The 15,763-nt window shown below is 45.7% G+C and overlaps 1 protein-coding gene and 1 long non-coding RNA gene across 58 annotated transcripts in view; one reads left to right on the forward strand and one right to left on the reverse strand.

Annotated features, from left to right (window-relative positions):
• Positions 1–3,089, reverse strand: part of LOC146394455 (patatin-like phospholipase domain-containing protein 4) — an 81,474-nt gene extending 78,385 nt beyond the window's left edge. For 8 of the 19 annotated variants that reach the window (XR_014834971.1, XR_014834972.1, XR_014834973.1 and 5 more), the window contains exons 1-2: positions 2,626–2,672; positions 1,298–1,482 (exon numbers count right to left, since the gene is read on the reverse strand). Coding sequence is in view for 8 of the 19 variants with exons in the window: in XM_085007115.1 (XP_084863241.1) it covers positions 1,298–1,477 (180 nt within the window). In the remaining 11 variants the exon portion in view is untranslated. Of the gene's footprint in view, positions 1–1,297; positions 1,483–2,420; positions 2,828–3,014 lie in introns of those variants that run through there. The other 11 variants (XR_014834974.1, XR_014834975.1, XR_014834977.1 and 8 more) reach the window with 3 other exon arrangements.
• Positions 2,860–15,763, forward strand: part of LOC146394456 (uncharacterized) — a 541,612-nt gene continuing 528,708 nt past the window's right edge. For 36 of the 39 annotated variants that reach the window (XR_014835052.1, XR_014835051.1, XR_014835048.1 and 33 more), the window contains exon 1: positions 2,860–4,427. This is a non-coding gene — a long non-coding RNA (uncharacterized LOC146394456). The remainder of the gene's footprint in view (positions 4,428–15,763) is intronic. The other 3 variants (XR_014835065.1, XR_014835064.1, XR_014835076.1) reach the window with 1 other exon arrangement.

The following is a 15,763-nucleotide window of genomic DNA, read 5'->3' on the forward strand; positions in this document are numbered from 1 at the left end:
GAGACTCATTCCCCACCTGCTCACGTGAGCACCCAATACCACCCCTCAGGTCTTACCAATGCAGTGAGACCTCGCAACGGGCTCACCACATTAGCGAAGATATAAATACGAGCAGGTAATCGGACTGACGTCAAGTCTCAAATTCAAGGAAAGGATTCAGTGTTTCAACATCACAGAGAAGGGGCTGTACGTTCACAAATCCTGCCAATTCTCAATCATGCTTGATGTGTTTCTAAACCTGCTGCGGAGTCCAAACCCGAAGGATGCAACGCCAGAGCTCAAGGTTTGCTCCCACCTGAAGGAAAGACCGCACTGAACAGGGGGTAAACCACCCCTCGGAGTCCCCTGCTTCAGAAAGAAAATGGGATTGCAATTCAAACCCCATGATTGTGCTGGTTTGGGCGGAGTTTTCACACTTTATCCTTTCCCAGATCTCGGGTTCTCGTCTGTACAGTCTCTAAAGCTTTCCATCCCTTTTCTAGTACATAAAGACTGGAATAAAAGTGGATTTCTGAATAACTGGGCTCCAGTCCAGGTTCTCTTCTATAAGCTGCTCACCATAAATTTGAAAACAAGACTTTTGACATTCAAAATGTTGTGGTTTTGAAAATTTAAATGCGACCACGTCATTCTTGGGCATGGAAGAGTTAATCACTGTTTGATTACTGCTCCAAGCCACTAGAAAATGTAATTAACTCCTATTCTTCACCTGCAGAAGCCAGAATGCAGGATGGCTGTCTAGAAGCAGAAAACTGATTAAAAACACAGATTGCATTAACAGAAATATTTCATGAGGCTTATTTTTATTACTTCTAGATAAACTGCTGGGAGTTCAGGGCTTCTTCTTACTGTGAGAATGAAAAACAAATTAAATTCCAATAGCATTCCACTTAAAAGAAATGACTAGGCTGCCTTCTAGTCTACACACCTGTCTGTAAATAGGAGCAAGCAAAGAGTGACCAGCCACTCCTTCAAGGCCCTGAGAAAAGCCTGTGCTCTTCGCATGGTCAGTTCAGGGAGAAATATCCTTTGCTTGAAGGAAACAAAGCTGGACTCGTAAGACTAAACAGTCAGAGTAACGTAAGGCATTTTATTTCCTTATCCTGTTGTCACCGTCAATAATCTTTCCTAAATGCAGAGCACATATCCCTAATGACTATATTTTAAAAGAAGTCTTAACCTTTTCCGTTTCCCAGGCAAAGGATTATTTCTCGGCAGTTAGCACAGCTAACACTCATCTTCGTTGTTAAGGTGTAATTTCTTGATGAGAAACACAGCCTCGTTACTACTTAATTACCTCTATTTTTTCTGGTGCAGTTAGCAGGACGGAAGCAACCAAGGAACCAGCAGAAGCCCCGGCAAAGGCCTGGACATCCTTCAGGAGCTTTTTGCCGTGTTTGCAAAGTGCAGATGCTGCCCCCAAGTGGTAAATCCCCAGAAACCCACACGCTGCGAAGGACAAGTTGATGTGCTTCATAATAGCTGTGAAATTGGCAAGACAGAAAAAAGAAAGATGCTTGAAACTAGAATACTTTGCTCCCCTCCTGGTGTAGTCTTCTGTTACTCATCGATCCAAGGCTTTCTTTTAATACATAATTCTCTGCTCTAAGCACAATTAAAGTCTCATTAGACATCCCAGTCTTTCAAGGAAGTATTTTTCCTGCCCATGTCTCACCTTGACCCAATGTAATCCTATTAATTAAAATAATTACAACAGTCCATATTTGCTCAGTACATAGACAGTGCAATCTACTTTTTAATTACTTGGTAAAAACCAAATGGAGAAATGACAAGGCATTTGGTCTTTTTTCTTGATCCTTTGAAACTGTTTTGGGGGGTGGGCTATTGCAGAAAGATAACATCTCTAGAGACCTCTAGCAAATTCCAAATGAACAACACATTTATACTTTGCAAGTGCACCAGTAAATTTAAAATAGACGTCCGTTTTTGCTTTTAAAAAATAGATGCTCACAATTATTCAATAAGGCAATATGCAGTTATTCAACAATGAAATATATTTCACAGCTAATTTTATCACGACAAAAGGAGCTCCTTGGCGGGCAAGGGCAATCGAAGGCTCAAAGAAATGCTGTTATCACCTGATACTTGCAATAGATTTAACGGTAAAGCTCTATTTCTCGAAACCTCAGTGGGCATGATTTCAGCACCTGTATAAAACAGTGCCTCCCTCCAACACTGCTCACTTGGAAGCCCTTCCTGGGAAGGCGAGGGGGCGGGGGGAGGGGCAGGACCCTGATTCTGGGACCTTCACATTAGGCACTTGGCCCGACCTGAAACTTAGGAATCTCAGGCAGTTGATCTGATGCACGGAGCCAGGCCCTGCGCAAAAAGGAGGCTCAGTCACCGCAGCCTAACCCCGACTCTGGTTTAATTTCTCCAGATTGGAGGAGGTAGAATACCGTGGGTGCTCAGGCTCCAGGGGGCCGGCCAGGGCATGCAGGCCCAGTGTTCCCCTCCCCCAGGGCCTGGGGGCAGGGCGGCAAGGGTCGCCGCTCCATCAGCCCCAAAGCGGCCCTCTCGGACTCAGCCGGGAGCCACCACTGAGGCCAGAACCTGCCCCTCGCCCGCCTCCACCCTCCCCTCCCCTTCCCTCCCCTCCCCTACCAATGCAGGCTTGAAGCACTTCCGCGTTGGCAGCACCCCCCGCGTCCCCTAAACCGGAAGGCGGGGCCGGGCCGTCACTCAATGTGGCCCCGCCTATCAGGGCCGGACCCCGAGCGCCTTGCGCCCGCCCAGAAAGGTTGCGGGGATGAAGTGGGGCCCTGGTACCCGCGCAGGTCTGTGACGTCATCACGTCCACGCGAGCGAGCGCTAGGCCCCGCCTGCTCTATTTAAGTCGCGGGACTCAATATGGCGGCGCGCGCTCGGCCGCTTGACCCCGGTGTCCCCTAAAGCGGGTAAGGGATGAAACTTTCTCATCTCGAGTCATGCTGTTTTCGGAAACGTAGGGATGCGTTTTAATTTCTATGCGCCACCCGTGGGTCGGCCCTCACCTGCGAGTCGGCTGACCGTGAACGACCCTCACTTGCTGTGCACCGGAAGGGCTTGGTCTTCTTGGCCTCTGTTTCCCGGAAGTGGTTTCCCTCCACCTCCTCAGGAGGGCCGGCCTTCCCTAAGGGCGGAGTCTAGGGCTTCTTTGGGACTGAATATGCATTAGCTTTTGGAAGTCCAGCTTTGATTTTCCCCTAAGCATTGCTACAAAGGCCGGACTGCGGCTCTGGGCACCGTTCACATCCTCGGCCGCCTTTGGCTTTGTGACCTTGGGCCGGTTGTATAAGCTCTCTGAGCTTCCCAGGTGACTTCTCTGCAAAGTGGGCTGGTAACGCCCGAGTTGGTGCTAAATCCTAAAGTTCATGCTGCGAACCGGGCCCTCAGCAGATCAGCCTCTGTTTGGTCTGGTGGCAGGCCCCACGGGCTCCTGAGAGACGTGAGAAGCAGCTTTGTATGGGAGCCACCTCTGCTCGCGTTTCCACCCAGAATCAAAGGACTGACTGACCATTCTTTCAATCCCTAAGCGGTGTCTTTTCTATCTAATCCTAATAACCAAGCCTGGAGGAATTGTAGACTTTCTGGTTGAAGGTTCAACAGGTCTCCTCGTTTAAGGATAGAGTTAAGTCTCAGTGAAGCTACAGAGGAGAATCTGAAAAATGCAAATGTTACTACCTTAACGGAAAGAGGGAGGAGGGGGCGCTTTCCTAAATGGCCTTTACCTTGGACCTTTTCTTTCTCCTGGCATTTGGGCTGCCAGGGATCTTGCTTCTGCCCCACCAACACACTGAAAGCAAGAGCTCTTGACGTGATGACTAAGGAAAAGAATTTGGTTTTCATTTGGAGACAGCTGATTCTGAAGCCATCTTAAAGCCTAAGCATAGCACAACTGCATTCATGATTCTATGAATTCTTTCCTACCATTGGAACTTAGGGAAGGGGAGAGGAAGTGTGCATCTAGGAAATGTGGAAGGACAAGCTCTTCGTTCTTTCATCCTTCCGCTGCCTTCTAACTCTGTGGTCGAGTGTGGTCTTCCCAGGAGAGCATCTTCCAGGAAACTTATTAGAAAGGAAGAACCCCAGGCCTCATTTCACATCTGAAGCAGAGTCTGCCTTGTAGCCGACTCCTCAGCCATTGCTAGGCATGCTAAAGTTGACAAGGCCCTGGTTTAACTCCTGGGGTGGTCTGGTTTAAAGTGATGAGATGGCATCAAAGATGACGGAAGGACAGAGTCCACAGAGCCAGAATTTGGGGCAGTGGAGGCAGAGCACCTATTTCCTGCATTTGGGCACTGCCAGCAGGTTGATTCAGAAGATGGGTGAAAAATTTGTTCCTGGGGTAGCAGGAGGAGCACCACGACTTTGGAATCTTTTGCTTAAAAGAAGGATGAGCTCGGCTGTTCATACCATACATCCCGGTAAGTGAGATCCTACCAAATTTAAGTCTCCTGGAAAGTGTTCACAAAGCTCTGTAATTTAATTTTTATCACTTGATTGATTGATTGATTGGTTTTTTTTCAGGCCAAACCTGTGGCATATGGAGGTTCCCAGGCTAGGGGTCGAATCGGAGCCACAGCTGCCGGCCTCTGCCAGAGCCACAGCAACACCAGCTCGGAGCCATGTCTGCGACCTACACCACAGCTCACGGCAATGCCAGATCCTTAACCCACTGAGCGAGACCAGGGATCAAACCCCCCAACCTCATGGCTCCTAGTTGGATTTTTTCCACTGTGCCACGAGGGGAACTCCCCCTATCACTTTAAAACTCTAAAAAAACTCTTCTCCTTTCTGCCTTCTGCTCTATAGCACGTCTACATGCAAGTAATTAAAAACTTCAGTTTCCTAAGGTGAGGAAGAATATCAGGTTCATTTATCAAATTCAATCATGTTTGTTTTCCTAGTCTTAGCACCATCCATAGCCCTTGGCGCATAGTGTATGATTAGCGAATGTTTGGACCATTGTATTTAAGTAAACCACTCAGCTGATGTGGGTATAAAGTGGTTTAATTGCCCTTTAAGAACATTTTCCAGTAATTGCTTGTTTTCACATCTCTAGTTTCCTTCGCGATTTAGCTTTGAACTGGTTTATTTTTAGCCCTTGATCACATCTTCAGGAAGCATCCATTGTATAGCACACAGTGGGCTGGGTCAGGGCACAAGAAGTGGACAAGAGTTCAGTTCTTCACGTAGGTCCTCGAGGGTGGGGAGGCAGTTGATGTGTAATTGCTGAAGCGTGATCATGTGCTAGTACAAAACCACACCGTGGGCGCCAGGTGTGCACACTGAACTGGGGAGCTGGAAGCCCTTATCTCCGAGTGGGGCGGGGGAGGGGCACCTGCAAGAGCACCTGTCACAGAAACAAAGCGCCCGGGCTTTTCCCTGTCTCCAGCTTCCTCCCACAAAAGGAGGAATCTGCGTGTTCTCCTGAAGAGAGAGAAAGGTACCGGGTAAAGGATGCTTGCCACACCTGTACCCCGAGGACAGGGCCTCACCTCACAGATCTCTTGAGTATAATTTCCTGTTCCAGCCTACTGACCACACGGAGTTGTTTATTTTCCAACCTTGGCATCTTAACACGTGTGAATGCCTGTGGGACAAGCCATGGTTCTCTGTGACAACACCCTTAACCTCCCTCCCTTTGCCAGGTCCTCATCCCTGTCACCTCCTCCCAGAATCTTTTTGGTTGTTTTGTTTTGTTTTGAATTTAGGGCTGCAGCATTACCGTCATGGTGCAGTGGAAACAAATCTGACTAGGAACCATGAGGTTGCAGATTCGATCCCTGGTCTTGCTCAGTGGGTTAAGGATCCAGCATTGCCGTGAGCTGTGATGTAGGTCGCACATGCGGCTCAGACCTGGCATGGCTGTGGCTGTGGTGTAGGCCAGCAGCTGTAGCTCTGATTAGACCCCTAGCCTGGGAACTTCCATATGCCACGGGTGCAGCCCTAAAAACAAAACAAAGTTGAATAAATAAATAAGTAAAATTTAGGGCCACACCTGCGGCATATAGAAATTCCCAGGCTAGGGGTCAAATTGGAACTGCAGCTGCCCGTCTATACCACAGGCACAGCAACACAGGATCCGAGCCATATTAACGACCTACACCGAAGCTCGCAGCAGCACCGGGTCCGTTAACCCACTGGGTGAGGCCAGGGATTGAACCTGCATCCTCTTGGATACTAGTTGATCCCCTAACCTGCTGAACCACAGTGGAAACTCCCTCCTCCCAGAATCTTGCATGGTGAACGGATGAACTTTAAAGATTAGATGCATAGGCTTTAATTTCAGGGGGTCTTGGCCACACTGTTGGAGCACACAGCAGCACCCTTTCTATGAGGGCATCAAGGGGATACCTCGGGTTGCCAGGACCTCTGTGCCAAGTTGAAATATTCCCTTGTTTTGCGGCCTCTGTGGAATCTTGAGAGAGGCGCTCCTGCTGTCATGGAGTAGGACATCCCTCTGAACCCACAGAGAAAAAAGCTGCATCCCTTCCCATGCGTCATTGTCTCTGTGGAGGAAGGGCAGGTGATCATGAGTGAATGCCACCCCATGGACAGAGCCAGCCTGAGGATGCTGGCAGTGTAGAGGGAATCAGCTGAGAAAGAGACAGAAGCTGGCCTCCTAGGTGTGATAGCATTCCTTGAGCCTGGGGATGCAGCTGTGACCACCCCTGGCTCATTCCAACACCACACCCATCTTTCTCTTCGTTTTCTTAAGTGGCTTAGAACTGAGTTTCTCAATCTTGCAAGCGAAGCAGTTTTCACTAATAGAAGCGTGTTTTTCATTGCACCTGTTTTCTGTCTGTTAGAAATTCCCTAGAAAAACTGACTCCTTGAAGGAAAACTGGGGGATTCTATTTTAAATGGAAGGGTATTTTTTTTTTTTTTTGGTCTTTTTAGGGCCTCACCCATGGCATGTGGAAGTTCCCAGGCTAGGGATTGAATTGGAGCTGTAGCTGCTGGCCTACACTACAGCCACAGCAATGCTAGGTCTGAGCTGCATCTGCAACGACGTACACCACAGCTCATGGCAATGCAGGATCCTTAACCCATGGAGCAAGACCAGGGATTGAACCCACGTCCTCACCAATACTAGTCAGGTTCATTACTGCTGAGCCACAGTGGGAACTCCCTTTTTCAAAAAATATATCAATCATATGTGTAATATGTATTTCTATTTTATATGGACATCTGTGCTAATATATCTGTAAATGTATAGATGTAAGCACTCTGATAACATCTGCAAACAATTCAAAATAGGCATCCTTAGGAAGGGTAGTTTACTTGTGATTGGATACATCTCAGAATATGCAATAATCTGTAGCTTTTAAGGTGGCATGAAACTATCAAGCTGTTTCTAGTAAGGAGTAACATTTTAAAAAGTAACCTTAATTTATAACTTTTTAAAAATAACTTTAGTTTTAATTTAATGTGAAAGATTCCAAGTATAATAGACACTGAACTGAGAAATGAAGATGAAAAGATTTTCTGAGTGTTTCTGTTCTTGTATTAGAATTACTTAACTACAGAGCTTGGAATTGAGATTCTGTGTAAGCGTGAGATAGGGCAGTTCAGCTTTCAAAATTTTCATGCTTAAATGATAGCTTTGATACAAAGGGGGTTTAGATCTTTGGTAACCAGGTGGTGGTGTCGTGGGGTGATGGCAAAAGTGCAGTACAAGATGCATTACAGAGTCCTAAATATTTTTAAAAGCCCAGTCAAGGAAAATCTGTGTCCTCTACCCTGTTTTCCTTGTTGCTAAAAACAGCTATGCCCTTGACCTGGCCGCTTGTGAGCCACAGTTTGTGCAGATGACTGGAAATGGCCCTTCTTGTTATCCTTCAGATAATTGTCTTCCAGTGGAGGAGATATATTGGGGAAATAATATCAGTGTCAAAAAAGTGGTGTCAGCTTTGGTACCTTCTGCTTCATCAAATTCGCCAAAATACCACTCTGTTTTAATTTGGAGTACAGGATCTAATCATGACTGATGCCGTTATCAAAAGAAACACCCTAATTAATAAAACATCCAATTATCCAATCACCTCATTTCAAAGGCAGAAAATGAGAATTCTGGTCTATTTTATTTTAACGTCTACTCGTATTTATTGGACTCTTATAATTAATAGTTATTATGCCTGTTGACTGCTCATTTCATGCCAGTCCGTCCTTTGTACCCATTGTCTCCTATGACTTCCAACGTGATGACAAGTGGGAACATATAATCAATGAAGATTTAGAGCTGAAGTGATTTTCCACATCCCCGCAGAGATTATCAGTTCAGGTCTCCCTAATTCCAAAGCCTGTGCACAGACCTTCCTTGCCTCCACTGGTTCAAAAATGAATTAGTGAGAGAGTAAGCTCTTATTATATGCCCAGCATGGTGCATGTGATAACCTTCTTATTCCTTCAGCTTTTTTTTTGGTCAGAATTTGTCTTTGGTCTTCATAGTTAGACAGTAAAAGTTTTAGGAGTTCCCGTTGTGGCTCAGGGGACTAAGGACCCTAGGTGAACTCTGTAGGATACTAGTTCAATCCCTGGCCTTGCTCAGTGGGTTACGTTTCTGGTGTTGCTGTGAGCTGGAACGTCATAGGTAGGAGATTCAGCTTGGATCCATTGTTGCTGTGGCTGTGGCGTAGGACTGCAGGTGCAGCTCTGATATTCGATCCCGCAGGTGTGGCTGAAAAAAGAAAAAAAAATTACTAAAAAGTGGTAAAAGTGCTTAATGTATGTGATGTATGTATTTATTTATAACATTTAGGAAACTTGTTTGCATCTGGAAAAGAAAACAAAAGCAAGTGTAGCAGTTAACTAAAGCTGCCCTTTCTGCACTTATCAATTATGACAACACCTCTTTCTGATTACTCCTCTTCCTGGAAGCTGTGTTATAAAGTAGTTTTTTGTAAAGAGCACATGCCTTTGCTCCATCTTTAAATAAACTTTATTTACTGTCTAACATATGACAAGGACTGAGTAGGCATTGGACAATTTTTTAAAAAAAATCCTGAGATACATTGTCCATTTTTATTTCACTGTTTTTTCTTGCTGAAATGTACTTTTACATCTTTCTATTCTATTAAGTCCTATTTAGTTTTCACAGCCTAAACAAACTGTTCTGCCTCAGTATATCTTTTTGGTTTCAATTAAGCGGCCTTCTGTCACTATTAATCACACCCTCCTCTTTGTTACCAGGCATGAGGAATTGTGATAGCATTTATTCTCTTTTAGTTTAGTGGGAAACAAGGGTGTCTCCACTTTCCATGTTCAAAGTGGGTGTGGAGGAAGGGCTGTCTTGTACTTCTTGGTTTTGGCTGACCTCTGGAACAGAGCTAACATGTAACACATGCTTATAAGAGTTGAGAATCTTTACTTGGTATGTTTCAGATATCTAACTGGCTTCAGCAAAAAGAAAATTGCTAGTTTAAACACTGGGAGGTTTAGAGGTAGGACTAGCTCTAGGTAAGGCTGGATCAGGGCATCCAGTGAGTGCTGGAAGGCCACTGTTAGGCCGTTTCCTGTTTGTCTTGTCTTCATTTCATTCTGCAGTGGGGACCTCCTCAGAAGGCTGCCGGCAGCCTCAGAGCCTCTTAGTGTATCAGTGGAAACCATCTTTCACTGCCCACTTTTTAAACTTGGAAAAAGGCTCCGGCTGGTTCTGTTTTTGTCACATGCATGTCCCTGGAAGAATCGGCATGAACAGCAAATTGTGAAACAACAGTGTGGGCTACAGTGGGGTGGGCGAGTGCTGTGCAGATGATGGACAGACGTGAAGGCAACTGTTGCCAGGTCCAGATGGAGCTGTTAGGCAGGCCTCCGTAGGCCGAGGCCTGGCCTAAATCAGCATGTCCACTGCAGTACCTGATAAATATTTGTTCAACTAGGCAAGCAAGAGTGCAGCTGTAATCTCTTCTAAAACAGAGAAATCTAGTCCTTTCAATATATAAAACTACCTGATACATATTCATCTGGCAAGTATGTCCCCCAGACACACAACAACACAGTTGCGATGTTTGGTGCATTGACAAGTTGGTTGTGGTTTTAGATATGTTTAGATGAACAGTACGTGCTATTTGGCATCCATGTTCACCACTGAATTAACAATATTTTGTTTGCTTTTTATGAATGCTATGGGCTGTTTGGGATGTTAGAGATGATACAATACTTTTGCTTACCAAGTCCTTGTAAATATTTGCCTGTGATGAATTTCCGTGTAGAAAGCTGTGGCTCTCAGAGTCCTAGCAAGGATCTTACCTAGGGTCCGAGAAGTAGATGCTGAATGAATGTTTGTTTCTGACAGCGGTGACGATAATGATAGAGCCCCTTCTACCTAAAACATTTGGTAGCGTAGGAAATGGTCTGAAATGTCTTCCCAGCATCCCTTACTTCATAGCATTTTCTTTTTTTTTTTCTTTTGTCTTTTTGCCATTTCTAGGGCTGCTTCCCACGGCATAGAGAGGTTCCAGGATAGGGGTCTAATTGGAGCTGTAGCCGCCGGCCTACGCCAGAGCCACAGCAACGTGGGATCCGAGCCACGTCTGCAACCTACACCACAGCTCATGGCAACGCCAGATCCTTAACCCGCTGAGCAAGGCCAGGGATGGAACCCGCAACCTCATGGCTCCTAGTCAGATTCGTTAATCACTGCGCCACGATGGGAACTCCCATAGCATTTGGGAAAAGAGTATAGTCACCGTTTAGTAACTGTCCACTAATGTATTTTATACTTTATTTTAAGTCATAAAAAAATACACCCCTCACATAAACTTAAAAAAAAAATGCTTTGCAACATCTTCATAGAATTTCTCAAAGGTGATAGGATCCTGGAGTTTCCTTGTGGCTCAGCAGATTAAGAACCTGACTAGGAACCATGAGGCTAGTTTGTTCCCTGGCCTTGCTCAGTGGGTTAAGGACCCGGTGTTGCCATACGCTGTGTTGTAAGTCGCAGCTGTGGCTCAGATCCGGTATTGCTGTGGCTGTGGTGTAGGCTGACAGCTATGGCTCTGATTCGACCCCGAGCCTGGGAACATCCGTGTGCCATAGGTGCGGCCTTAAAAAATGAAAAAAAAAGAAAAAAAAAAAAGATTTGATCCTAAACTGTACAGATGCATTCCCTTTTTGGAAAACGACAGAATGGGTCAGAAGTCCGAAATGGAGGTCAAAGTGAAATTTTGCAAGGATTCCGGCTGACGTGTAAAAGACAGGTGTAATTTCAGAATCTCCTCTTAGGGCTTGACTCCTCAGAAAACCAGCGGCAGAGTTGTGACTATTAGAATGGGATAGGGTTATGGAGCCATCCTTGTTGAATCGTGTGGATTCTCATGCACTATCCTAGATCCCAATTAGCAGGTGTGTTTAAAATGATGAACACAGAGAATTCATCCTGTAAATAAAAGCAGTGTAAGTTCCAAGTCATTCCAACAGCATCCACTGCTCGAGGAAGCCTGTCTCCAGGTGTTCCTGCCTAATATTAGTTTTGTGTTTCTAAATTCCTGCGTGGAAGCCAGAGAGCCCTCTTTATGTTGTCATTTTAGGAGCCAAGCTTTCTTTCCAATATTTTATCCTTTCTCTCCTCGCCTTGAGGGAGCATGCCTGCACGCTTCGTGTGCTTCTGAAGGGCCATGTTCTCAGAAAGCAAACCTCATGACGGAGCCCTCGCAGTAGCTGTGTGTTCCCATCGCCCTTAAAAGCCCCGTAAAGCAAGAACCCTAAGGTTAGGCGTCTCTAAAAGGTCTTTGTAATGCTGATGTTGAATTTGCCCAGTTCTTCACATATGTATACTCCAAATTTTATTTTTATTTACTCTTTCATCTACTCCGAAGTTTAGAAAATTAGCTCCTCCCCAAAGATGAGCACATTTTTCCATTCGCATCCTAGAAAACATTTGGATTCTCTAGGGTACAGAAACATTCGTAAGTAACATTTCAAATATAAGTAAGTGAGCTTAACTTCACCCTTCCATGAACACAGACACATGTAAGGGTTATCTTCCCTCTGTTAGAAAAGAAACCACACATTTTTGCTTCATGTTGAGCGACTGGGCTCCTTGTGGCTGAGCTCTTCATCTCCCTGACCCCACTTGTCTTACCCTTAACACCCACGGGAGGTAGATTTCCCTCCGATGTTGACGCATCGTTGTTGAAATCACAGCTACTTTTATTATGTATACATTTTTCTTGACATTTGACTCATGCCTCTTTTTTTTTTTTTTTGTGCTTTCTATGCTAGGATGACGTGCCACCTGATACCTCACAGAGCACAATGTCCCAGGTGGACTTTTTATTTGCTTTCTCTCAGTGCTTGGAGGGGACGTGATGCCACATTCGTATTCATTTTTGTGTATGGAACACACACACGTGCTCCTTACTCTTTGCGTCTTGTGTGACCTTGCACCTGTCCATGCATGTCACGTTGCTAAGGACCCTGTGAGGTGGTACCCCCAGGGACCCTCACCAGGCCAGGATGGTGAGCGAGGTAGAAAGAAGTGCGGTAACTTCTGGAGATCACGCACTTACTCATCGGCAGAGCCAGGGTTCCTTTCCTGATGGCTTTTCTGAGCTGCCTCCCCCAGGGTCAGACGTTCAGAAGCAGGTGTCCACGCGCACAGGGTGTTTTCAGAGGACATTGTCGCAGAGACCTTGGTAAGTGAAGCCAGTCATGATGCTGTCCAGCTGCACCATCGCAGGATCTTTAGAGGCATGTCCTGCAGCGAACCATTCAACGTGGGAGTTCTCGAGACTCAGACTTGGGGTCTCCTTCCTTCCCTGTTCACACAAGGGAGAATGTCATTCTGCTGTGGTGCAGCCTCTAGGCCTGTGGCCTCCGTGTCACGTGGCAAGATGGCAGGACGACTGCTCATATGGATGGAGGGACTCAGGATATAGTTGAGGGCAAGTCTCTGCCTCAGAGAAGTGGGGGAACCCATCCTCCCACCGGCAGATGGAGCAGGAAGGAGGGCCACTGAAGTAGAAAGTCAGCATGCTCCATTCTGCCATTGCTTGTGTCTATATGTGGCAGGGGGCTTATAGACAATACAGGCCACGCCCGTTTCCCCAGATCCAGCTACAATACCCTAGATTCTGGAGCCTGGACGTCAGACTTACCATCAGGAAGAAACAGACAGCTCCCAGGTGGATCTTATGCTGTCGCCAGGGCCGAGGACCACTATTCTTGGAGGAGGTCTCAATTTGGCCCCTGGAAAGGAAGAGAATGAGCGGTTATTCCATCTTTTGCTTTTCTCCTGTGGCGTCGCTCCAGGTCACATGGCTAATACGGGCAGGTGATGCGAGGAAGAAAGGGCATCATAGGGTTCTCTCTCGGTCACTGTGTCCTCAGTATTCTCTTGCCTTCTTTCTGTGTTGGTAGGACGTTCTAGGGATGGGATCACGTGTCCTCTTGACGCTGGTGGTGTTCCTGCTGACTCAGTCCTGGATGTGGTGTGCTTACTTTGTGCACATCTGCTGTAATTCTCTTCCTGCTTGGGGGCCTCGCAGACTCTATGCATGACAGTGGCAGCAAGGAAAAGCAGAAATGCACCTTGCATGCAACCGATTTGTTCCTTTGTGTGTGCACCTTACTGTGCCTTTGGACTTCACTTGTAAAACTCAAGTGCAAGGATAAAACTGTTACAGATTTCAGGGCGGTGACAGCAGAACGTGAAACCACGTGTGGGGTCCTTCTGAGCCGGGGGCCCATCATGTGTGCCCTGCTCAGAAATACTCTTCTGGATACCCAGAGGTTGTCTTGCTGGCTGATCAGAGCAGGACACTGCAAGACCCGCAAGGATGTAAATGAAGCCCCATTTCCCAGAGTTGGGAGAGCTGGGGAGGTCTCGGTTGATTGTGTGTTTAGTCCTCTTAGAAGCCAGCAGACCGCCCACTGCCTTCATCTAACCACTCCCCACATCGCCTCCAGACCGAAGGCGGACTGTCCAGGCCAGACCACTGTCACCCGCTTGAGTCTACACATGCTGCCTCCGAAGGGCCAGTCTCTATGGCCTCCCTGAGTCGTGACTGGATCTCCACATCCAGTCAAATGTTTAAAGATCGCGAAGAGGACAACAGAGATTAATATGATCGTTTTTGTCCCTTTCATCCCTTGCCTTCTGCGCCTTGACTCTAGAGGACTTAGGATTTCACAGGTGGATGAATCAGGTCCTGTCCTGAGTGAAATTCAAGTGGCTGGAGTGTCGGTACTTGTTCAGACTGTTTCTGTGTATATTCTTATCTAAAATGTTCATTGGTGTTCCACATAGCCATTGATTTATGGAGTCTGCTTTATGAGTTTTTTTTTTTTTTAGGAGAAGAAAACTACATTTGAAAAATAAGCATCAGGAGTTCCCATCGTGGCTCAGTGGTTAATGAACCTGATTAGTATCCATGAGGATGTGGATTTGATTCCTGGCCTTGCTCAGTGGGTTAAAGATCCAACGTTGCCTTGAGCTGTGGTGTAAGATACAGACATGGCTCGGATCCCACGTGGCTGTGGCTGTGGCTGTGGCCTGCAGCTGTAGCTCCGATTCAGCCCCTAGCCTGGGAACCTCAATGTGCCATAGGTGCAGCCCTAAAAAGACTAAAATTAGCATAAGATAATTTCTTTATTAACTAGTATAGTTGTCTGTTAATTAGCTCTTATACTTACAACTATTGCTGATGCACTTTCCAGGTCTGAAAAGCAGCTTTTAAACTGTGTGTATTACACACACACACAGTCTAGGGGGAATAATTATTTCGCAAAAGAAGTATGAGGTTTTTCTAGTCCTACAGTAATTTTTTTTTTTTGGTTTTTTTGTTTTGTTTTGTTTTGTTTGTTTTGTTTTGTTTGTTTGTTTTTTTGCCATTTTCTTGGGCCGCTCCCGTGGCATATGGAGGTTCCCAGGCTAGGGGTTGAATCGGAGCTGTAGCTGCCAGCCTACATCAGAGCCGCAGCAATGCGGGATCCAAGCTGCGTCTGTGACCTACACCACAGTTCACGGCAATGCCAGATCCTTAACCCACTGAGCAGGGCCACGGATTGAACCCGCCACCTCATGGTTCCTAGTCGGATTCATTAACCACTGAGCCATGATGGGAACTCCTACAGTAATTTTTTAAGACATAAAATGTTTTCTTAGTTCAGAGGAAACACATTCTTCATAGAAAAAGTTAGAGAATACATTTTAGAGAAACAAAATAGGGACTACCCATGTAAAATTAATATGTATGATATCAGCCCCCTCCCATATAATGTATAATTTACTTTCTACAGATTTCCGTCTCAAACGTAGTATAAAGCATTGTCTAAAAAGCCATCAATGTCATATAACCTAACCAAATAACGGCCTGCCGATGACTTAATTGATTATACAGTCAGTGACGTAACATTAAATGTAAACAAGACTCCTTTTTGCATATCTTGTTTTCATACGTCTTATCAACAGCGTAGACTTCTGAACATCATTTTAACACATAATTTCTGTTTGCGAATGAGATCATTAGAACAAAGGTTATATTAGATATTGATATGTAATTATTTCCTAGGCTTTTTCACCACCTAGATGACAGCTTCCCGCCAGCTTTAACAACCATGCCGTCTGAATTTGTGTCGTAATAAATTGATAAATTACGACATGCCGTGGGTGTCCGTGCTGCACGTATTAAATCCACGAAGAGCAAGGCCATCGGTAAAGGAATATGGCAGATTTTCTTAACATACTCATCAGAACTCATACTTTAACGGAAGTGTTTTATTCAACACGGTCATGGTTTTATTTTTTTGCTCT

The sequence above is a fragment of the Sus scrofa genome, chromosome X, assembly GCF_054392235.1.
Source record: "Sus scrofa isolate SSC_HxYL_T2T_F1_AM1 chromosome X, Sscrofa_HxYL_maternal_Yorkshire_Landrace_v2.0, whole genome shotgun sequence".
In the NCBI taxonomy this organism is placed as follows: Eukaryota; Metazoa; Chordata; class Mammalia; order Artiodactyla; family Suidae; genus Sus; species Sus scrofa.